The sequence below is a fragment of the Mus caroli genome, chromosome 14 (assembly GCF_900094665.2).
Source record: "Mus caroli chromosome 14, CAROLI_EIJ_v1.1, whole genome shotgun sequence".
Taxonomy (NCBI): Eukaryota; Metazoa; Chordata; class Mammalia; order Rodentia; family Muridae; genus Mus; species Mus caroli.
Window position 1 is genome coordinate 108139894 of NC_034583.1, and position 24769 is coordinate 108164662.

Consider the following 24769-nt stretch of genomic DNA (forward strand, 5'->3'; position numbering starts at 1 on the left):
CTGCCTCTGCCTCCCGAGTGCTGGGATTAAAGGCCTGTGCCACCATGCCCGGCACATGGCACATTCTATTTCTTTGGAACAGAACAAGACCTTTCTTTTTTCACCCTTTGTAGTGTATCTTCAGGAAATCACAAATATGTTAGGTTTCAAATTTGGGACAAATGGCTGAGGTCCTATTTAACATAGCAAAGTTCTCCCAACCTCCCTCAGTCCCTATGTGTTGCAGCTATGGCAGGCAAGTCCAGCCCTTTACTCAGAATTCTCCAGCTTTGGGGCTGGGCTTCCCTTCCTCCAGAGGCGCTTCGCTATATAACCCAGCCGTTTTGGCCAGCCATCTTTGTTTTCCTTTTTGGTAACCTTTGCCCTCTTGGCTGCTGCACCTGGTTCCCTTGCCCCTTTTCTCACATAGCTCAGGGCCATGTCCACTCTCCCAGATGTCTCTATCTCCCTTTTACCTACAATAAACTTTCTCCTCCACCATACCTAAGAGCAGCCACGTCTTTTTTTTCATTCAAAAGTCATCATAATGTGTAAGTCCTTGTAAGCATGAAGTAACACTAAGGTATCAAAAGCTTTGAACAACAAACCCACGTTATTTAGCTATGTGTAAAACGTTGCTGTCATATAGTGTCTGTTCAAACAGAGCAGCTATGGGCAAACCTACCTGATTAATTTAACGACAATCTTGTCCAAATTCTTATCTCTTTGAATGAAATAGGCACAGTAAAGAAACCCAAATAGTCACTCGGTGGGTGTATAAGAGAAAAGTTTATTCCAAACTAAGGCCATTGGGAAAGCAGAGGGCTAATACTGAAGACTGAGCAAGTAATGGGCAGGGACTCTGTTATGTAGGGTGAGCTAAAGGCACTGGAAGCATTTCAAGGACGCATCAACAGATACTTGGTCTAGGGCAGGAAATAGCCCCAGAAACCATTAAGCCAACCTAAAAAAAAAGTGATTCTGGAAGTTTCTTTGGCGAGACTGAGAGGACTGCGGATTTTAAGAGAGCCACCCAGACCAACTGTGAGACTTGAGCAAGAATGGCTCTTGCATCTCTGATCCACTAGCAGACCTCAACAGTGTCAGGTCCCCCAAGAAATTCCTTTCCCCCAGGTAGGGCATCTAGACAAAAGCCAGCATTCCCTCAGGGGGGTGGTGGTGGTGGTGGTGGGGGTGAAGGTAGTTCCTACTTGCTAAGTGGAGGCATTCTCCTATCTCTGGGAAAAGGGACATTTGGCTCTTCCATTAACTTATGACAGTGGGGTCTATTAGCCCGTCAAGGTCCCATATAACCCAGGAGATAAATCCCCACTATCACCCTAGCCCGCGCAGCGCTTCTTTCTCTCTGCTTTCCCGAGAGACAGCCTTCGCAGTTTGGAATAAACTTTTTTTTTTTTTTTCCCTTTTCACCCACGGAGTGGCTATTTGGGTTTTTTCCCCATTTCATTCAAGAAGTCCAGTCGTCTCTCTCGGACGTCCCTGGAGACTTCCTGAGACTCTCTGGCCTTGCCAGCCCAGGCGGCGGCGCCTTATCCCCCAACACTACCCGAAGGAACCTGGGCTCGCTCCAGGAACCCGCCGCCCCTGCCGAGCCAGCCCGCGAGGCCGGCCCAGAAGGGCTCTGGGGCCCGCGCATGCGGACTCGGCGGCCGCAGCCCGGCCTCCCCAGCCTCTTCCTCCTCGGCGCTCGGCGGCGGTTTGGAGCCCGCTGACAGCTCCACGACCAGCGGACGCAGCCTTGTCTTGTGCTTCCACGTTATCCTATCAGAGGCGGGGCGGGGCGCCAGCCACCACAGCCAATCAGCGCCAACCACGACCCAGGCGAGCTGGGCCGCTCTGAGGCTAGGAGGAAGACGATTGGGCGGCGGCGGCGCCCGGGGCGTGGCGTCCGCGGGCCCCGCCTACCGCTGTTTTCCGCCGCCGGGCGCCAGCCGCCGCTGAGGCCCGAGCGCTGACCGAGCGAGCGAGCGAGCGAGCGGACGGGGCGCTTCGCTGCGGGCTGTTGGCCGCGCGGGCAGCTGGGCCGCGCACCTTCCTGCTCTTCGGCTCAGGCGCCCTTGGACATGGTGGCCCCCGGCTCTGTGGGCAGCCGGCTGGGCGCGGTGTTCCCGTTCCTGCTGGTCCTGGTGGACCTGCAGTACGAAGGTGAGTCCCGCCCTGCTCCCGGGGCGGGCTTCGGGTCCGGGTCCCGGCCGGGAGCGGCGCTCCGGGGCGCGAGGCTGGGTCCGAGCCCGGTTCCGGTTCCGTGGGCTGAGAGGCGGGACTCGCGGGCCGCGCGCGCGAGGCCGGTTTCGGCGGCCTGGGCCAGCGCAGCCGGAGTCCGGCGTTCGGGGGGACACTGGATCGGGGGTGCCGGGAGGAGGCGAAACGGCGGCATGCACGGGACGGGTCCCGGTTCCGAAGTTGCCGGCCAGGGCCGTTTCCGAAGCCAGTCCCATCCCCTCACGACCCCGCGTCCGGAGCGCAACTTAGGCTGGTGCCCCTCCGGAGAAGCCCATCTCTGGCCTCGGAGCTCCCGGCGCCTAACTTGCTGGACTGGCTGTGGGTTCACAGTTCCCAGCAAGGCGACATTCAACTTTTACCCCCCTGATGTTACTTTTTCTAGTCATCGCAAAAAAAAGGTCTCCTTAAAAAAATAGGGAGCGCTTACGTTTCACCCTGGGCTCCAGACTGGAATGTTGGCTACTCCCAACAGAATAGCAAAAAATAGAGGCCTGTCCTATCTAGGGTGTCAGAGCGGGGAGGAGTTAGACATTGAAGCCCCAAATGCCCACTGAACTTCCCAACTTCAATGTTACTGTGCTGTAGTGACATCTGTCCTGGGCACTGCTCTGTACTCATTCCTGTAAGTCTGGGGATAGTTGTCAAGGAAAGAGTAAACAATTGAATATTCCATTTGGAGGGATTGAGGAACTGAAATTGGGAATAGTTTATGATGAAACCATCATAAAAGCCTATGCGGGTTTCCTTCTTTCTCTTTTTAAAAGACATATGCTTAGTTTTTTGTTTTTTTTTTTTACCATTAAAGGTATGGTTTTTGTTGGTTTTGGCTTCCTGATCACCATACGTTCTTTGAACCCCAAATCAGAATGTATACTGTGGCAATATTGAGACCAATAATTGGATGCTGGAGCCAGCCTCAAAAGTGAGGGGATTGGAATTTGAAGGCCTGGACCACTTTAATATGGGTCATATGTTCTAACATTCTTTCATTTTCTGATTCTTTCCATCTGCATTGATCGTGCCCAGTTATCATTAGTGACTTATTTAGTAACTTAAGAGAAAGCTGTCTATGCTATACTGAGTGTCGATTTAACTTATTCTCCAGGCATAGGAGAGCTTATTTTTGTTTGCCTTACCTTATCCAGGAGCTTGTAGATCAAGCACCTTATCCGAGTTTCTGTTCTTTGCAGGATTAGGACTTTTAGCATTTCATCTCCCTACTGTGGTATTTCTATAAGAAAACTCCGAGTTTTCCTGTCAGGAAAGCACCAGTGGCCTCTCTCAGGGGAAAGCCAGTGTTGCTTTTCCAGGAGTATTACCTGTGCAGAATGGCAGGTGATGGAGAAGGAAAGAGCATTTCTGTAAGCCAGCTCTTATTCCACAGAGATATCTGATAGTCTCCGTGTTACACATCTGGGAGCTGGTGTTCCAAGAGCTTAATGAAAATTTATCTTGGGACTGGAGAAATGCTTAGTGTGTTTGTTGGTCTTGCAGAAGACTGGAGTTGCATCCTAGTACCAGATCAGGATGCTGTGAGTTAGTTGTAATTACAACTCTGAGTCTTCGTTCCACAAGCACCCAAAGAGGTGTGTGTGTGGGGTGGGGAGAGAGGGAGAGAGGTGGGGTATGAGAGAATGAGAGAACACATGCACACACAGGAGCCCTTGTGTGTGTGTGCGCACAGAGTAAATAAAATCTTTAAAAATTAAATTTACCTCTGTATGAAGTGGGAACAGGAAATTGTTCATAGCACTCACTTCAAGCATTTTAAAGTCGGACAGCCGAGCAAAATCAGCCTTTTAAGTTAGCAATAGAAAGTGACAGGGGGGTGGTTTCCTGGCAGGCTCAGTGTAGTGGTCTTCCCAGGTGTGCTGGCTCATACCTGTGATTTCAGCAATCAAGATGCTAAGGCAGGAGGATTGTCATCAATTAAAGAGTGCTAGGCCACTCTGAGCTTCTGTTTACTTTGTCTAAAAACAAACAAACTCAAAACAAAAAACCCAAGACCAAACAACCCTCCCCTAAACAAAACAGAACAAAAACCAAAAATCCTCAAATACCAAAACCTGCTTTTCCTCCCAAAACAGTGGTTCTGCAGCTTGATTGTCTGTCAGTCTCACAGAGAATCTCACTTGTAAGAGTCTGGGCACACTTACAGAACGTCTGATGCAGTAGGTCTTGATGGAAAGTGAAATTTTCATTTCTCAGAGGATCCCAGATGACCACATTTTGAGAATCACTGGTGTAATAAAGTATATGTAGGAATTGAATTAGAGGTTATGCTGTTTGTTGCACCCTAGAATTGGTGATGAGGTTATCAAGATATAAAGTAGCAAATTGTTAGCTTCTGTTTTCTTAAATAGCTTAGTTATATCTGGGTCCATTCACCTCTGTCTTGAGGACACATGCAGGTCAGGTGCTGCCGCACTACACTTAAGGCTGCAGAGAGAAGACATAGGGAGAGTTCTGTGAGAACAGGAAATGTGAAACACAGTTTCATACTGTAGAAGATGTAGTGGTACACCTCAGTGGCCTGCTTTTTTTCTGATTTAAAAGACCCTTTTAAACTAGGCTTTTCTGTTGTAATCGAGAGGAGGGAAGCATATATCCTTGACTGACTCTTCAAAGTTCCTTTCTCAGAGGTTTTGAAAGGAAGCTAGAGCAGGAGAAATAGAATTTTTGAGTAGAAAGAAACTTGTAGGGACTGGAGGTGGCCCAGTGTTAAGAGGCTGGCTGCTCTTAGAGGATGAGTTCAGCTGCCAGCATCACACAACTCCAGCTCCAGGGAGCCGAGGTGCTGGGGTGCCTTCTCTCTCACACTACAGAGAGACACACATGAGATCCAAGCAGAGGAAGACATCTTAGCATTCTCACATTACAAATAAGGTTATTTCATTTTATTGCTAATGGCTTGGTGAGTGAGTTGAGTATGAATACAGACAAAAAACATTTTGTTGTCTTAGTTTTCTTTTTCTCTTGACCTATATCACATTTCCTGTTCTCATAGAACTCTCCTTTATGTCTTCTCTCTCCAGCCTTAAGTGCAGTGTGGCACCACCTGACCTGCATGTGTCCTCAAAACTAAGGTCGATGAACCCAGTTAAAACTAACGACCCCCCACCCCAGGGTCACACTGTGCAGCCTGGCTGCCCTGGAACTCACTGTGTAGACCAGGCTGGCCTCTAACTCGGCCTCTGCTGGGATTAAAGGTGTGTGCCACCTTGGTAGACTGGGAACCAGTTTTTTTGTTTGTTTGTTTATTTTTATTTATTTATTTTTAATAGTATCATGTATTTTAATAGCAAACTTACAGGAACAGCACAGAAGACAGACAACATTCAAAGCATGTATTTGCATGCAGGACATCTCAGAAAAGGATAGTGAGTGGTGGAATCTACTGGATGCTAACAATGCTACAGACACTGTTTATTGCCACCAATAAGGAATTTACTTATTTTTTAAAAAATCCCAATGCTGGCATTGTCCAGAAAATGTTAACAGGTTTATTTATAGTTACTATGAAGTTGAACTGTTGAACTGTGTTCACTGGGACAGTTTGCTTGCATTAATGCTTTACATCTTGCATGTACATTAAAAATTCACACACAAATGAACATGGAGAAACTGCCAATACCTGATTCTGTCCCCTATGTTTCCACTCGCAATCATATACTTAGGTACCTTTGACCCCATTGGGGGTGGGTGGGGAATCTAGCATTCAGAACTACTGACAACAACAAGAAGAAAAACAATTTCTTGAGAATGAAATGTTCCCCTCATAGTAGACTCTTAAGCATGTTCTCCGCGTGTGTGGCGGGCTAGCTGGATATCTTTTGGCATAACTGTTGCATGTTTGGTGTGGATAGCACAGTTTGGCCTTTTCAGAAGGGCCAACCAGATAGGCCTCACTTGCCTCCTGCAAATCACCAGTAGTTGCATGCTGGGAGCACAGATCTGTTTTGAAGTCCTGAGCAATTTCTCACACCAGATGCTAAAAGGGGAGCCTGTGAATCAGAAGTTCAGTGGACTTCTGAGAGCATCTGACTTCACGGAGTGCCACCGTACAAGGCCTGTAGCGCAGTATGATGAGGTTTCTTCACCCGTCTACTAGAGAGAGGGTGTACTCTGGTGCTCGGCTTTTGTAGCCAGTTGTTTCCTCAGTGCTTTAGCACCGGTGGATCTGCAGGCCTTATGTGCTTTGTGTGCTTTACTCAAGCCACGGTTTGGACCCCTCCTTACCCCACACTGTGGCCGGCCGGAGCTCGCCAAGCAAGAGGCAGCGCTGTTAGAGAGCAGCGTGTATCGGACACCAGGAACCCAGTTTTTAATTCACTGAATAAATATATGATTAAACCATATATTTTGGCCATCATGAGAACAGATTTGAAAGTCTTTGCAAACAAAAGGTTGTAATAGATTTTATTTAAACCGATAAATTAACAGTATATTTTACCTTTTGTATGATTTCTTTGGTATTAGTTAAATATGAAGAGAAAAATTTAAATGCATGATTTTAATAGTTTATATAATCAGATGGTCAGATAACTTCCTAAAATTATTTTGAACTGTTTCGCAAGGTAGATTCTAAGGTTAGCAGCAGTGTCAGCGTTTAGCTCATCTCACCAGCTAGTGTTTGCTGAGATGGGATTGCAGTTGCCTCCATTCTGTGGGGCAGACTTGTTCTAAGATGAGATGCCCTGGAGCAAGTAGGTTTTATTTTCCCATGTGAAGTCTTTTGTTTGTTTGTTTGTTTTTGTTTTGTTTTGTTTGTTTTTGAGACAGGGTTTCTGTGTGTAGCCCTGACTGTCCTGGAACTCACTCTGTAGACCAGGCTGGCCATGAACTCAGAAATTCGCCTGCTTCTGCCTCCCAAGTGCTGGGATTGCGCCACTACGCCCAGCCTCTCATGTGAAGTTAATGGTGGTTAAGTTCAGTTTCTATTGTCATGATCTTTTAACTATTTGATGTGTGTGTGTGTTGTGTTGTGTTGTGTTGAGACAGGGTCTCACTCTTTAGCCCAGGCTAGTCTGGATGGACTCTGGAATTTGATATGTATATCAGGATTGGCTCAGACTTGTGGTGATCCTCTCCCCTCCACCTTCTGAGTACTGGCATTACAGGCTTGCCCCACTATACCTGCCTTCTTGGGATTTATTAATGAACAGTTTAACTTTGTTTACATAGAAATTCCCTGGAACCCAATCACTTGCCCTTCATAACTCAATTCTTTATTTTTCAACCTTAAATTTATTTGCTTTATGTATCTTTAGAAACTAGCTCTTTTAACATTGCTAAATATGATGAGCTAGTCGTTTGGAGTCTTGGAATATAAAAAAAGAGTCATGTGTCAGCTAAGGTTAAGCTATATGGTGCTGTGGTGAGGTATACAAAATAAATATGTTGAGGCTAAGAGATGGCTCAGAGGTTAAGAGCACTGACTGCTTTTCCTAAGGTCCTGAGTTCAATTCCCAGCAACCACATGGTGGCTCACAACCATCTGTAATGGGATGCAGTGCCCTCTTCTGGTGTGTCTGCAGACAGCTCCAGTGTCCTCATATACATGAAATAAAGTCTTAAACAATAACTGTGTGTTACCTTAGAGTTGACAGGACAGGGACCGTAAGACATGCTTTGGGAAAAGAGCCTTGCCTTTTATCTAGTTTCTTCAAGCTTAGTGGGCCATCACGACAACCATGTTATTACAAATACATTCTTAGGTTTTTCTGCTCTTGTATTCTTTGGCTTTCCTTACCCAGCAGATCCCCAGGTCCAGTAAATTTAAGTTTGTTTTATGTACCTAAAGGATAAACACAGATGGAGAAAGACAGCTTGATTGTTAGTCTCCTTTTAAGCTACTGAGTCTCAATCTCAACTGCACACTGTGTTGCTTGTTCTGTAATTCTTCAGTATGTCTGTTCTTGAAAAATCAGTTCCTTTAAAACCTTGCCCTTAAATGTCCAAGTCCAGTTTAAGTTTAACTCCCTTTCTCTTACTCCCTCACACACACACACACACACACACAGGATTTCATTGTGTTGCCTTGGCTGTCCTGGAGCTCTGTAGACCAGGCTGCCTCTTTGACTCCTGAGTGCTGGGATTACAGTTGTGGGTTACCACCAACTGGCTTTATTCACTCTTAACAACAACAACAACAACAACAACAACAACAACAACAACCACCGAGTTGGAGGAGGTTGAGGGCAGGGCAGAGCTGGGCTGTGTGTTAGCACAGTGTGTGGAGGTCAGATGAAACTTCCAGAGCTGGGTCTCTTGCTCCATCATGTGGTATGGGGTCCAGGGATCAAGTTCAAGTCCACCAGGCTTGGTGGCAAAGTGCCTCTAGTCACAGAGCCAGCCTGAAGGCTGGCCTCCACTTGAGTCATTCTAAGATGGCATCTTTGTTGAGGAGGAGAACAACATCTTTTTTCTGTTTTTTCCACAACACAATTCTGGCACTTATCTCCATCTCTGCCCACACTCCTCACCATTCTGAGGAGTTTTAGCTGGATTACTAGTTTGGATTTTGAGAAGTCCTAGGTCACTTGCATCGTTTCCCAGGCAGGTTTCATGCTCAGCATCCTGTCTTAGCTTGGCCTCTGGTGGGTTGGAGGCATGTGAGAAGGAAGGGCTTTCTTCAGAGCAAGTTGTTTCTCTCCTTTGCCATCACTTCTCCCTCCAGCATTGCAACACGCCCTTTGCATCTGCCTAGTCTCCAACATTCATCATTTGCCCCTGAAGCAGCTACTGAGTTGTATTTTGGTTCTCTTGGTAATAAACTTTTATTTATTTATTTTAAAGATTCTATTTATTTTATGTGTATGGGTGTTTTGCCTGCATATATGTCTGTACAACATGTGTGTGCTTTGTTTTCTTCTGTCCCAATCCTCAGAGAATAACATTATTAGTTAGTCTATCTTTTTTCCTACTCTTCCTCTTTACATTGTTGACCCCTGATTGACAGGAGAAACCTGCTCAGTCAGGGCTGATTCAGAAATTACATGATACTTGATTGTCTTATCTCTTGGAAAATAGTACTCACACAACGTGTAGCAATGTAATAAAAATTGTGGCTCAGCATAGAGTATAGATGTTGTAAGACAGCCAACAACCTATAAGGAACCTTTTTTAGACATTAGTGTCTTGATGGATCATTTATGATCAGTTATTAGTGGTTGGACTTGGTAATTATATGTGTTATAGACTTAATTTGAAGACATATTCAAGTAGGAAGGCAAATATTCATTTAATTTAATAAATATTGAGTGCTCACCATATGTATACACTGAACTATGTGATGTTCTTAGAGGAATAGTTTCTGCTCTCTGACTGGCTTTTCATTAACGCTGGGCTAAGGGTGGGTCAGGGTTGTAAGAGACAGGCTAACTGTGAAGAGCAGTGTGTTGAGAGCAAGTGTGTCCTGCAAAGCAAGTGTGCATTTGTGAGTGTGGGAATACATAGTACAGGGGGAGCTAGAGGACTCCTGCTCTTGCCAGGCAGGTGCAGAGGTGCACAGTGGAGGCAGCACTGTACAGGACCTGTTTGGTTTTGTTTGCTTGTTTCTTTGTACCCTGTGGTTTTGAAGATAGAACCTAGTACCTTTTTCCCCTAGGCTAAGCTACATCCCTAGTCCCGGGACAGAATCTTGAGGAGTGAGAATTTTCGAGGTGGGCAGTTGGGAAGGGCTGCTCCATGGAACAGTGATGTGAACGCAGGAGGCAGGAGGCAGGAGGACGTGCCGTACGTTCTGTGAAGTACAACCAATCCGCTTTGCTGTAAGAGCAGAAAGCACGTAGTGGAGGAAGGATGACGATAATGACCCGGGACCAGCATCAGGGAACACGGGCCTCAAGTATGTTCTCTGCCTTTAAACTTGGAGGGTTGTCGTGATGACCCAGTAATATGAAAACAAAAGGATTGTTCTGGATGCAGCATGGAGGAAGGGCTTGGGAGAAGGTAAGACTGGAGTTGGGAACCTCTGGAGAGTAAAAGGGCTCTCCAGCTCTCGCAGCCTGTAGACGGCTGCATGTTCTAGTACAGAAACGTGGCTGAAGTGTACCAAAGGAATTACAGTTTTCTCTGCATAGCTATAGGGGAATCATGAGAATTTGCATAGAGAGAGTACTAAGTTACATAACCAAATAGAAATTTGATTGAATAAAATTATAAATATAGGTTTACTCTGAAGGGATGGAGAAATGAGAAATGTCTCCTTCAGATGAGATTAGATTTGTTCAGAGTGGTATGGTCATAAACTAAGTGTTTTCTTTCCGTTGTAGAAAACAAAAGAAATTTAAAGAGTATCCAATATTTAGGGGCAGTATGTAGTATAATGTGACAGACATAGCAGTTCAAAAGAACATTACAAATGCATTCTTGGCTCCCACTGGACTTAAGAATGAACCTGCAGTGCTGAAGTGCTGCTACATGACAAGGCTCATCCACTGTGTGGGAATAGACGTGGGCTTTGGAAATGGATCGTTTGGCGTCATTGTGACTCTGGCCAGAACTGTCAACTTACTTGAGCCTCAGTTTTTTCAGTAATAAAAGTATGAAAGATGTTTACAGGAAAATTAAACTAGCTAAACACACAGAAGTACCTAGTCCATGCTAGGTTTATTTGCACACAGAAGTACCTAGTCCATGCTAGGCTTTTAGTTTTTTTTGTTTTGTTTTTTTTGTTTTGTTTTGTTTTTTTGGTTTTGGTTTTTCGAGACAGGGTTTCTCTGTATAGCCCTGGCTGTCCTGGAACTCACTTTGTAGACCAGGCTGGCCTCGAACTCAGAAATCTGCCTGCCTCTGCCTCGAGAGTGCTGGGATTAAAGGCGTGAGCCACCACGCCCGGCTAGGCTTTTAGTTCTTATGTTACTTGTTTCCCTCTTGGTCATTGGATGGATCAGGAAATCATTTTCCTGTTTTTGGAGACAGGTTCTTACTGTATAGCCTAAGCTGGCTTTGAACTCATGAAATCCCCTTGATTCAGCCAATCAAGGGCTGGGATTACAAGTGTGCACCACTATGCCTGGCTTCATTTTCCTAGTGGTTTATCTCATACTTTTACTTCCTCATTTGAGAAATTGAGAACTTTGATTTGTTTCTGTCTCTGAGAGAGAGAATGTAACAGGGAAATGTTTGAAATCTTCATGCAAAGGTTGCTGTAAATGACACATGCCCCAGCTTGTCCTCAGTGTTCACATCTGGGTTCTGGTGTGGGCCCTGAGGCAAAGATAGTCTTTGGCTCAGTCAGGGCTTTCACCATGATTGACCCTGGGTCATTTTCTAGTCTACTCTACCACAGTTTTGTACACGCCACTCTCTTGCATTAATGATGTACAATCTTTTTTATTTTAGGTAGGAAGTATAAATGTTTTTGGGTATAATTTATATTAGAAATTACCTTTAAAAGATCAAAATCTAGAGGTAAGAACTAGGCTAGGGAGTAGTTTAGTGGTGTAGTTGCCTAGTGTGTATAAGGTTTGAGTGTGATGCCTAGGACTATACAACAAAGACAAACCATATTACCAACATGTCCTGTTGGTAATATATTATGACATAACATAATAATTCTATTATACTTTTTTTCTATTATACTTTCAACCCATAGTTCAATAATGTTTCATGACTTTTAAGTAATTAAAATCTATTTTTAGTTGTATCTGTTTGAGTACGGTTGTGTATGTGCCATGGTGCCCTCTGATGGTCAGAGAACAACTTGTGGGAGCCAAACTTGAGTCACTACCGTTAGTGGCAAATGCCTTTTATCCAAAGAAGCCATCTCATCAAATATTTATAGCTAGTAATAACTTGTAAACAAAACATATTCTTTAGTTTACTTTGCTAATTTAAAAAATATAAATCGTATATTAACATACTTTTCCTGTAAAAAGTGATCAGTACAGCAGATGCATTATCTTTTGAAAGCATAAATAAAATCTGTATAATGGATCCAGCATGCTGCCTTTGGTTGACATCGCCACAGTACTCTCTATTCATATCTGACTCCAGTCTGTCTTCCACATTGCAGTCAAAGTAATCTTTTAAAAATACATATTAGACTTTCGCTTTCTTCTAAAACCCATTCTAGGGGCTTCCTTTATCACTTACATAAAAATCTAAATTTTGCTCCCTAGCTTGCAGTTTGATCTGTTTGTCCATGTTCTCTGTCCTTCCCTCCTTGCTGTCTGTAGCTCTATCTAGTTTCCTGGAGGTTGAGTTTCCCCTACGAGGTGAGGCTGGTTGCAATGGCTTGGTTGCTTGGATGGGATTTTGGCCTGTGCCCTTCAGTGTTACTCTGTCGTTTAGCGCAGACATTCTGCCCTGGGGAGCGAGCGGCCTTTGAGTGTGTTCTAATGACTCCTTTCCTCAGGCATTCTGTCACCTAGCATCAGACTGGCACTCACTAAATTATCTTGTTTATTTCTTGTTCTCCATTGCATCCTTGCTGCTAGAGCTGAGTTTAAATAGCTCTTGAGACCTTTTGAATCTGTGTATATACATTTTCAACAATTTTAAAAGATTCATGTGCTACTAGCTTTGTTTTCTTTCTAAGTGTTAGGCTATGTAAGAATTGGCTTTATAGATGTCTGTATGTTTCAGAAGTATGGAGTACTGATTTTGTAAAGGTGATTTTTCTGGCTGTGGTACTTTCTATATGTTTTAGCACAGTTTGAAGCACTCAGTACTTGGAGTCCATCCATGGCACAGTTCAGAGAGTGTGGTAGAATGTTGTTTCTCAGAGTCCACTAAGCTAAACTTGCCTGGGCCTGCCAGTGTGTGACACTCCTCATTCATCTGTGTCATGAGGTGTCAGCCTAGTTACCATATGCTACCTTTGCACTGTAAACCCCAGGTTTGGTTCCCTACAGAAAGTCTTCCTTAGTTTCTGATCTGTGTCATCTCATACACTATAGTTAGATGTATCATACTCAGATTTTCTTTCACAGTTTTTATTAGATATTTTCTTCATTTACATTTCAAATGCTATCCCAAAAGTCCCTCATATCCTCCCCCCACTCCCCTACCCACTCACTCCCACTTCTTGGCCCTGGCGTTCCCCTGTACTGGGGCATATGAAGTTTGTTAGACCAAGGGGCCTCTCTTCCCACTGATGGCCGTATGCAAATCTTGCTGTCGTATGCAATAGTGTCTGCGTTGGTTGGTTGATTATAGGATGGACCCCCAGGTGGGGCAGTCTCTGGATGGTCCATCCTTTTGTCTAAGCTCCAAACTTTGTCTCTGCAACTCCTTCCACGGATATTTTATTCCCTATTCTAAGGAGGAATGAAGTATCCACCGTTGGTCTTCCTTCTTGATTTTCTTGTGTTTTGGAAGTTGTATCTTGGGTAGTCTAGGTTTCTGAGCTAATATCCACTTATCAGTGAGTGCATATCAAGTGACTTCTTTTGTGATTGGGTTACCTCACTCAGGATGATACCCTCCAGGTCCATCCATTTGCCCAAGAATTTCATAAATTCATTGTTTTTTAATAGCTGAGTAGTACTCCATTGTGTAAATGTACCACATTTTCTGTATCCATTCCTCTGTTGAGGGGCATCTGGGTTCTTTCCAGCTTCTGGCTATTATAAATAAGGCTGCTATGAACATAGTGGAGCATGTGTCCTTATTACCAGTTGGAACATCTTCTGGGTATATGCCCAGGAGAGGTATTGCAGGCTTTACTGGTAGTACTATGTCCAGTTTTCACACTCAGGTTCTTTGTCGAGTTAAGAAATATTGTTATTGAATTTACAGAAGTAGCTATGTTGCCATGAAATCAGATGACTCATTGTACTTTTGGAGTTTGTGAAGGTCAGATAGGGAGCATAAAGATGAATGTTCCAATTCTGTTTACGTAAATATGTAATATCAGATTGCTTGTATGCTGTAAAAATCTAGAAGAGAAGAAAAAACTGCTTTATAGTTTTTAAATGTTAGAGAGAGCTTCCTTAGACAAAGAACGGGAAGCGGCTTCAGGTAAAAGGTTGAGAAGGAACTGGATCTAAACATATGCTCCCACTACAGATGCTAGCATCCGGGCACCCACTCATGCCCCAGTGTTCACAGGTGAACTTGGTAAGACTGCAGTTTGAACTCTGCAATCTTCACACTTTGATGGCTGATTTTAGCTAGCCCAGCTTTGTGAGTGCTGAGGTGGGGGTGGGGTGATTATTCTAGAGTTGTTATGGAAACCCACAGGATGGCTTAGCTGAGACATTCTTCTCTAAGTACTTGAGTGCATAGAAAAGAGTCATCTCTTATTGCAGCCCTTGTTTCATCATTTCTGCCATTATGGTCAAATGTAGGAGATGTCAATGTGTTGTGACAGTCAGCCAAAGTGGTAGCCTAGCCAGTGTTGACCAGAGTGGTCTACAGGGCATGGGAGGACAGGAAATAATCAGCAGGTGCAGATTACAATGCCAGCCAACTTATCTGCATGGATGTGTGGACGGTGCTGTGAGTTGTGAAGTTCGATTTTGAGTGTGCACTGTCCTTGTTGGGAGGTGGTTCAGGGCTGAGGGGCTGGGGCAGAGAACCGGGAAGTCTCCTTTTTGCAGTTCTCTCTAGCTCCTTTTACTGACAAACACAACATTGTCCTCACAGTAAAGGAGAAATGCCTGAACACTCTAGTTATTCACTAGTTATTATTGGCAGTGCAACCCTTGAAAAAGGGATTCTGAGTAAAGAGACAGTTTATAGATAATTGGCCTACTTAGTCAGATTCTTCTATTTAAAGTATCTGATAGGCTCCATTTTCACCAAGAGTAAAATCCAAAGCAAGGCATACAGGGCTTTGTGTTTGATTTCATATTGTTTATTTTGTGGCTCTTCTGTAGGTATCCAGATCTCCTCGCCATCTCTGGGCAGCATGGACTTGAGGCCTTTGCCTTAGCTGGGCCTTGTTGGAAAAAGCTCCTTCTCCTGTCTGCATGGCAGGCTTCTTACTTTCTCCATGTCAGCTTCTCAAGGAAGGCTGCCTTGGACATTCCGTCTATGGGTGGCCTCTTCCTGTTGACCCTTCATGTCATTTGTTCTATTCCATAGTCATTTTACCTGCTTTTCTGTATAGCTTACTGTTCATTGTGTCTGTCTCCCACTATAATGTCTGCTACTGGGGGGACTCAAGGGGCAGGACTCACTCATCCCAGAACTGTGCCTGCTATGTTGTGGATGCTCAGTAAGTACCTGAATGTCATAGCGGACTGTCCTCTATTCATTCGTTAAGGTGAGAGGTTCTAGCATAGCAAAGCAGTTTTTGTTATGATGCGATATGTGTCTGAGTTCATATTTGTGCATGAGCGTTTATGCAGGTGCACATGCATGTGTGGCATGTGTATATGTGTACTTGTGTGTCTGTCTGTTCATGTGCATGTGGAAGCAAGCCAGAGGTTAATGTTAGGTGTTACCCTTAAACCTGCTTTAGATGTTATTTTCTGAGGCTGGTTCTCACAGAGTGCAGAGCCTTCTCTCTGGTTTGTTACCAGCCAGCTTGCCGGAGGATCCTGTTTCTTCCATGCCCTCCTGGTGTTTTTGTGGTAGCTGGGGATCCACCCTGGTCCTCAGGCTTGCATAACACCTGGGCCATCGGCCAGCTTTAACAAAGTGGTACTGACTGATCATGCAGAATAGCTTCACCAATACTGTAGTCTATTTCTCTTTTAGTCTATAGACTGGTTTTATTCTTTTGTTGGCTGAGTTGAATATAGGTATATTTTGGGAGATTTTTACTTACTATAGAATGAAACAGCTTCTGTGACTTTTATTGGGAGTTCATCTTGGTTCATGGAAAGTTAACTTATTATCCTGTTACTCTTCAGGCGCTGAGTGTGGAGTAAATGCAGATGTGGAGAAGCATCTTGAATTGGGGAAGAAATTACTCGCAGCTGGACAGCTAGCCGACGCCTTATCGCAGTTTCACGCTGCAGTTGGTTGGTATCGTAACCCTGACCACTCGGTTGCTCTCTTATGAGTTCTAGTCAGAACTTCCATTTTGGAACACTTCAACCATTATTACTTGTTAAATAAACCATTAAACATATTTTCAGGGTTCTGGGGTTCTGGGTGAATTAGATTAATAAACAGACACACACGAATGCACATGTTTCTAACAGAAGAGGGAACTGAGGATGCTGGAGGGAAGGAAGGCTCAGTGGTCAAGAGCATGTACTGCTCTTCCACAGGACCTAAGGTTAAGTCACAGTGCCCAGGACTGTTGGCTTAAACTACCTGTCACTGGAGCTGCAGAGTACTGGCCTCCAGTACCTGCATGCACATGTGCACGCACACGCTGCACACACACACACACACACACACACACACACACAAATGTAGGCATATGGGCACGCACACGCTGCACACACACACACACACAAATGTAGGCATATGGGCACGCACGCGCGCACACACACACATACACACACATGCACACAGTCTTTAGAGTGTAAAGACATTTATAAAAAACAGGTAACTGTATAAACTAACCAGTACCCCCAGGGCTGTGTCTCTAGCTGCATATGTAGCAGAGGATGGCCTAGTTGGCCATCAAAGGGAGGAGAGGCCCTTGGTCTTGTGAAGATCATATGCCCCAGTACAGGGGAACACCAGAGCCAGGAAGTGGGAGTGGGTGGGTTGGGGAGCAGGGTGGGGGGAGGGTATAGGAGGCTTTGGGGATAGCATTTGAAATGTAAATAAAGAAAATATCTAAGAAAAAAAACCAGGTAACTGAGGCTTAGTCATGTTAAACAAGCTGGATGGTGGGCAAGCTTGTAAGGTATTTCTTGATTGATGTGTGATGTAGGAGGGGCCAGCTCAGTGTGGGTGGTTGCCACCCTGGCCTGGTGGTCCTGGATGTTATAAGAGTTCAGGCTGTGGCGCATGCCTTTAATCTCAGCACTTGGGAGGCAGAGGCAGGTGGATTTCTGAGTTCGAGGCCAGCCTGGTCTACAGAGTGAGTTCTAGGACAGCCAAGGCTACACAGAGAAACCCTGTCTTGGGGGGGTGGGGGGGGGAAGAGTGCAGGCTGAGCAAGCCATCAGGAACAAGTCAGCAAGCAGCAGCCCTGCATGGCCTCTGCTGCAGTTCCTCCAGGTTCCTGCCTTGACTTCCATTAGTGATTGATTGTGACCTGAGAGTTGTAAACGGAAATAATCTCTTTCTTCCCCTCTGCCTCCCAAGTGCTGGGATTAGAATGGTGTGCTACCATTGCTTGTTTGCCATTCTTAATAAAATTGTAAACTGTAATTTTCTCAGGTTTTTTTGTCAAAACCAGCTAATATTTATTCTTGTATTTTTCAGATGGTGACCCTGATAACTATATCGCATACTATAGGAGAGCTACCGTCTTCTTAGCCATGGGAAAATCCAAAGCAGCGCTGCCCGACCTGACGAAAGTGATTGAGCTGAAGATGGATTTTACTGCAGTGAGTTCCGAGTTTACCAAGCTTGCTCAGTGGGGAGCGCAAGGGCACTGGCAGGGGGGAACCTGTTTCCTGAAGGGAGTATTGGCACCTGGGGCATTACTGGAGGATTTCAGATTCAGACTTGTCACCTGTTCGTCAGTGTCACATAACTATACATAGCCAGCTGGGAGAATCCCTGGAGCTCAGGGTCTTGTGAAGCTTGAGAACTGTAGCCAGATTGTGTCTCAGTAGCGGCAGCAAGTAATAGCAAAACTCAAGGTGCTGTCGGCATTAGCAGTCTGTATGGATACTGCTTGTGTTGGCACAGGGGGACAGAGGCATGCACATCTCTTCCTAGTCCGCCCAGTGAGCTAGTTTCAGGACAGTCAGGGCTATGTTGAGAGACCTGTCCCAACAAAACAAAACAGAGGTCTGAACGGAATAGTAACAATATGCTAGTCAGGGTTCTCTAGAGTCACAGAATTTATGGAATGTCTCTATGTATTGAGGGAAATGATTGGAGTGGCTTACAGTCTGCAGTCCTACTGACCCAGCAATGGGCAGCTGGGAATGGGAAGTCCAGGAATCTGGCAGTTGCTCAGTCTCACGAGGTTGGGTATTTCAAGTCAGAATCCTGAAGAAGTAGGTTCCAACAGATGTGCTGGCTAGTAAGTGCAAGCAGGTGAAGAAGAGCGACTCTTCCTTCTTCCAATATCCTTATGTAGGCCTCCAGCAGAAGGTGTGGCCCATATTAAAGGCGTGTACCACCACACCTGGATTTGGAACTTGGTCTGTCCCAAGATGACCTTGAACTCAGATCTGCTTGCCTCTGTCTCCTGGGATTAAAGGTGTGTACTACCTTGCCTAGGCCTAAATTTTTCATGGCCACTATGCTCAAGATCTGAATCAAAAGCATATGTCATCCCAAATCAAGATCCAGGTCAAAAGCCTGTGTCTTCCAGCCTCATGATCTGGATCTCAGATGTGCCCTCCATTTCTCGGTTGTAGCATTCCAGGTGTAGTCAAGTTGACAACCAGGAATAGCCACCACACAGGGCATACTAGGTGATTCTTCTCAGAAATCTGGCAGTATTAACTTTGTGGTTTAGAAAGACAAGTCTATGTGAAGGAAGGAATGTGGACATGATGTGGAGAGACTTAAGAGGCTGAGTAGGATTTCAGCCAACTGACCACAGTTTCATTTAAGAATGAGTTAGGAAGAATTAAACAGAGTTACCCATTTTAGGGGAGGGGGGCTTGGTGGGTTCCAGGCATTGTTAGCGTGGTTCTTCCTGGCATCACTGTACAAGCGTCAGAGGCTCAGAAGCTTACAGTCTCATATCCTGAGGGCTGGTAAGTCCTGTGAGGGCGGTCACACATTGTATGGGGACTCCGTTGGTGCTGCATTAATTAGTTCTGTCAATGTGACAGCACAGCTAACATAAACAACTTACGAGAGAGATTCATTTTAACTCACAGATTCAGAGCTTTCAGTATTCAGTACACAGTCCTAGGCTCCATGACTGTGGACCTATGGTGACACTAGGCACTGTGGCAGTGGGAGTTTAGGGAAGAGGAACTTGCTGACTTTGTGGCTAGCAGGAGGCAGAGAATAACCGTAGTCCAGGATAGGATATGGCTCCCAAGGATAACCCTCTGTGCCCTGCTTCCTTCAGCCAGGCCCTGGCTCCTAAGGTTTTTACCACTTCCCAAAGTAGCATCACCAACTGAGGAGGATCACATAACAACACATATGGGCCAGACAAATTGGCCTAAACATTAACTTTGTGACCATTATTTATAATTTGCCACGTTCCTAGAAGGAAGGATCCAAGCTGACTAATAGCCATGTAATGCATGTTTGATTTGAAATGTGGCAGCAATATTATTTTAAAATAGAATTCCCAACTATCATATTTTGTTGACTTTGTTACTGGACACAGCTTAGTATAACCTTTTACAAAGGTTAAATAACCCATTTTCTTAGCATTATGATTCGTCATTAACTAGCTGAAATGGCCGTAATGGTTGTTTTTATGTGTGTTGGTGTATTTGATAGAGGGTTAGGGAAATTTTCTGTTCTGTGAAAGTGATGCATAAACTTACGTGGCAATCTCTGGTTTCTGTTCTTTGTTTTAGAAGAACGTAGTCATCTGAGAGTAGGCATATGCATGTTGAAGGGCTGGGGTGATGTGCACTAGAAGAGGAGGATTATCAGAAGTGAAGGGCAGAGACCCTGCCATCCTGGCAGTAATAGACACTGACCTGGAAGATTGAAGGCTTAGTGAACAGCAAACCTCGTTCTGGAGCTTTGACACTCTCACGGCAACTTCCTGTGGGAAACATTTAGTATGATGTCAGAAAGTATCTTTTAAAATTAAGATAGAGGGCCTGGAATATATCTTGAAGGTATCTTGTATCTTCTTTATGGGTCCTTGTGTTTGACACCCAGCTTAATTATAAAAAGTTTATATAATTGATGTACCATTAATTTCACACTTTGAGGAGTTGGTGGCTCTCAGGATGTTTTTAGGCTGTACAGTCATCGTCGCTGTCATTTAGTTCCAGGACATTATTATCACTCTGAAAAGAGATCTTATGTCTCACACAGACAAACAAAAGAGCTCCCAAAACAGAGCCTTTGTGTTGAGCAAAATGTTTTTAAAGAAAACACACTTCAATAAGAATTATGCATATTCTGTAGTTATAGAAATTTGTCTCAGTAATAAGGCAAACAAACATTGGAAAAAGAAATATTAGTCACTTGATTATATTTTTATTCTTTATTTTTAAAGAAGATTTAGAAATCCACAGCACTCAGCACAGTCGCTCTTTTTCCTCCCAGGCAAGACTACAGCGAGGTCACCTACTGCTCAAACAAGGGAAGCTTGACGAAGCAGAAGACGATTTCAAGAAAGTGGTAAGTGCCTGGCTCCAAGAAGATACTAGTGAGAGAGACACACAGAATTGACTTTTTGCTGGGAGCCAATCAGGTACTTGACAGTCAGGTACTGAAATGGGACACAGCATTGGACAAAGGTCAAAGGCTGGTGACTTCTGGCCTTGTAACTCTCTCTTACTGTTTTGAGGCCCAGAAACTGATGGGTGCTGGCAGTTTAACTCTCACTAACACACACACTCTCTCTCTCTCTCTCTCTCTCTCTCTCTCTCTCACTCTCTCTCTCACTCCCACACTCACTCTGGATAGGCCTGATCACCAGTGTCATCAGTTTCACAAATGCACATGCATACTTATATACATACACGTGCATAGTTATATACATACACTTTTATCTACATACATGTAGACAAACATACATATATACATACTGTACAGACAGACATATATATACACGTTTGGTGGATGGAGCAGAGCCCTAACAGCCATACTTTATTTCTTTTCTCAGCCTCCTTATAGCTTCTTAGACAAAAGTTCTTTATAAAATTACTTCACAGATAAAAATGTTACAGAAAAGGCAATTACAGAAGGATGTAGACAGTAAGTTCAGAGCAGTGCTTCATTCTCTAAGCTCAGTATAAGTTCACAGCAACAGTTGCACATGGCCTTGCTTTATCATGGTGCACACCTGTGGCCTCATCCCTGGACCTGACCTAGAATGAATGTCTTTCTTTGATTACAGATTTGTATGTGTACGCCTGTTTCTCTTCTGAGTGCAGTTCATGAAAGCCCATTGTATTCCTTATTATCAGCCTTTACTTACTATTCTACGAGGAGGTACATTCTGTTCTTGAGTCTAACTTTATTACATCTCTCTGATAAAACAACTAAACACATTTCTTTAAGCTTTCTTCCTAAAATTATTTGAATCAAATCAGGAATTCTGTAAAGTCATTAATTCATCTAAATAGCATTAGAATATGACAATTCATCTTCGTGTTGATCTGTGGGGAATTTTCCCAGTAGGGGTGGGCTGATGTCCAGGAATCCTTAGGCTAAGTGATAGAGGCAGGAAAGGCACAGCAGCAGCAGGAAGCAATCCTGGGACGAACTCTGTGGGTCTGGGCCTCTCCACAGTGCACCCATCACAGCCGTGCAACACAGTGGGCCATCTCCAGAAAACTCACCTGCTTGCTCTAGCCTTTCCTACATGGCTTCTCTCAATTTTTTTCTTTGTAATAAGGTATTTAAATATTAATTTTATAGCTAAAAAAACCCTTAGGTATATAGGAATCATAGTTCCTAAATTAATATTTAATGACTGTCATCAAAGCATCATTTTAACAGTTGAAAGATACTATGCCCACAGTTGATGTATGTGATCACTCCGTCAGTTACAGGCTCACTCACTTTAACTTAGCCTATGTGGCCATCTAGTAACGTTGGCCAAAACATGATGCAGACAGAGCCTCAAGTCGAGGAGGCTTCTGGAACAATTTGCACTTGTGACTCTCACTCAGTAGCTTGTTACAGAATCCTGGGTATGTGGGTATAAAACAGGCACAGAAACAAACATTTACTGACAGAGAATGAGGGGACTTACTTTCAAACAGTTCTTCGGGGTCCGTAATAATTTTACCATTTATTCACAAGAAAGGCAGACTGTACAGTAATGAGATATGTGCTGGTTTGTTTTACTTAAAGAATGAAATATTGCGACTGAGAAGATGGTTCACATATATATATATATAATATATGTGCTTGCTGCCCAAGTATGAGGACCTAGTGCCCCTGGAACAGGCTGGCTGTGACTGGCATGGTGCACCTAGAGTCTCAGTGCTGGGGAGTGAGAAAGGCTGCTCTCAGAGCCTGATGACCAGCCACCTACTTTACATGTAATCTCTAGCTCCATCCAATTGTTTCTGTAAATAACATGGCCTCCTCCTTTATGCCTGAGTAATAGTTCATTGTGTATGCATACCATTCATTTTGAATCTGTTTCTCTGTGATGGGCATCAGTGCTGACTCTGAATCATGGCCTTTGTGAATAGTGTCACAGAAGACATGGGTATGCAGGTGTCTCTGTATGTTGATTTATTGTCTTTCAGATATACTCAGGCAGTATACTGCTGATCAGATGTAGGTCTACTTTTTAGCCTTTGGAAGACTGTTTTGTCAATACTGTTTTCCACAGTGTCTATACTAATTTGCATTCTTATCAACAATGTATAAGAAAAACCTGAATTTTGATTGTGGTAAAAATTAGATATTTGGTAAATAGCTGTCAATTGCAATTTAATTTTAAAAGTCAAGTATAAATCTTTGGTAAGCTCTTAGTCAGCCCTCCATTAATAGCAGAATATAGAATATAGGTCATAGCCGTCACGATCCGTCCCTTGTCAATTTGACACGCACTTATGTCTCCTTATGTCCAAATGAAAACACTAACCAGTCATAATAGCGCCTAACGTTGTATAACCATCCCTTGTTCAACTGCAAACACATAAGCAGTAAGTTCAGCTGGGCGGGATCTTGCCCCAAGGTCACCACTCCATTAATCTGTACATCTCCTGGAACAAGGGACTTAGCTACTACATGGAACTTTACTTACTATTCTATCTTGTGGTGTGCCTTTAATTCGATACATCTTATGTTTTTCCTTTCTAAACTTGCTGCACTTGATCAAACACTCTCCATAAGAGTAAATCACAAGATAGAGTGTATGCTAAGCTGTTTAGAGAGATTTCCTTCCTCAATGCAGCTCATCTAAATTTCTTCACTTCAGCCTCAGTCAGACACTTGAGACAAGGGCAGAAGCAGTCTCGTTCTTTACTAGAATATCCCAGGAACAGTGTCTACACTATAAACTAAAATCCTCCTGTGGACCCTCCTAGGCCAGGCCACAGTCCACATCACCTTCAGCAGCACCGTCCTTCACGGTCCTACTGGGGATGGCCTAGTAAGCCCTACTTATATCGTTCCCCTGATTTTCTAATCACAGTCCCAAAGTCCCTACTTCTCAAACAAACACACGGTCAGGCCTATCACAGCAATACCCCAATCCTTGGTTGGAAGGAACTTGGAGCTACATAAATGATAATGAATGTAACCTTGGGGGACCCCCAGGCTAAGCTATTGTAGTTACCCACGTTGTCCTGTGTCTGGGCTGTTACGAGCAGTGCTGCCCTGGACGTTCCATGCAGACAACTCTGCCAAGTGATGATTTCCTCCTCACTATGCAGGGACAAGATTAGGAGGCCATACAGTAGTTGTGTTTTCAAGACCTACATGCTGTTTCCCCAAACTGCTGCACCAGTTTACCTGTCTGCCAGTAGCTTTCTTCTTCTATGTACGAGACATCCCACTTCCTGCTAGCTCGACTTTCTCTTTGACTGTAACAGAGCACATGGGGTAACTGAGAAGGAGTGGCCTATTTTGGCTCATACTTTGAGAAGTTTCAGTCCATGCTCATTTGACCCCTTGTTCTTACCTCTGTTCTGAGGCAATCCATCATGGAGGGGGAAGCCTGTCTGCCTCAGGGTCAGGAAACAGGCTTGAAGCTTGCCTCCAATGACCTAAAATATCTACAGGCCCTTTCCTCTTAAGATTTCCAGTACTTCCCAATAGCATCAAGCGGAGGATTAATGAAAAGCCCCTTTAACAGATGGGCCCTTGTGTAGAGCGCATGCATGGAGCACACAGATACATAAGCATTGCAGACAGCAAGAGGTCCTGTTAATGGCGGTTGTGGGGGCCTGTCTTCCACCAGGAGTCTGGAGCAGCTGACCTTAGTTACCTGCTGACCTGCTAAGGAGAGCCAGGCCTTACCCAAACCACCCAGAGTGTTGACTTGAAACTCTTTCTCCCTAGACTTTTATCATTAGCTTTGTTTCACAGCCAACACAACCCATCCTTAGGGAACTGTGACATGTCCTTTCTAGCCTGCTGCCCTCTGTGCCCATCGCAGTCAGAGGCCACACCAGATCCTAGGCTCTTAAACTATAGAACCCATTTTTATGGTAGAGGTCACGTGTACTTTGTGAGAGTTTTAGTGCAGTCATGCTTTAAGCTTTATTGTTGATATGGGATTGGGATAATTGTTACTAAGAAACTTTTTTCTGAAATCATACTGTATTTAAATGTCTAAAATAAACTGGCTTGGTCCAGCCTCCGGAGCTTCGAATCAGCACCAAGTCACTCAGGCTGCAGTCATTTTACTGCGGCCATAGTGCGGCCTGAGGAGACCCCCCCCCCC

General features: G+C 44.3%; 1 protein-coding gene across 1 annotated transcript in view; it reads left to right on the top strand.

Annotated features, from left to right (window-relative positions):
* The first annotated feature begins 1915 nt into the window (after positions 1-1915).
* The window catches only part of Dnajc3 (DnaJ heat shock protein family (Hsp40) member C3), a 38006-nt gene continuing 15152 nt past the window's right edge, over positions 1916-24769 (top strand). Inside the window, exons 1-4 of the mRNA XM_021181622.2 lie at positions 1916-2145; positions 16035-16145; positions 17512-17636; positions 20461-20535. Of these exons, the coding sequence (XP_021037281.1) occupies positions 2064-2145; positions 16035-16145; positions 17512-17636; positions 20461-20535 (393 nt within the window). The 5' untranslated portion in view covers positions 1916-2063. The remainder of the gene's footprint in view (positions 2146-16034; positions 16146-17511; positions 17637-20460; positions 20536-24769) is intronic.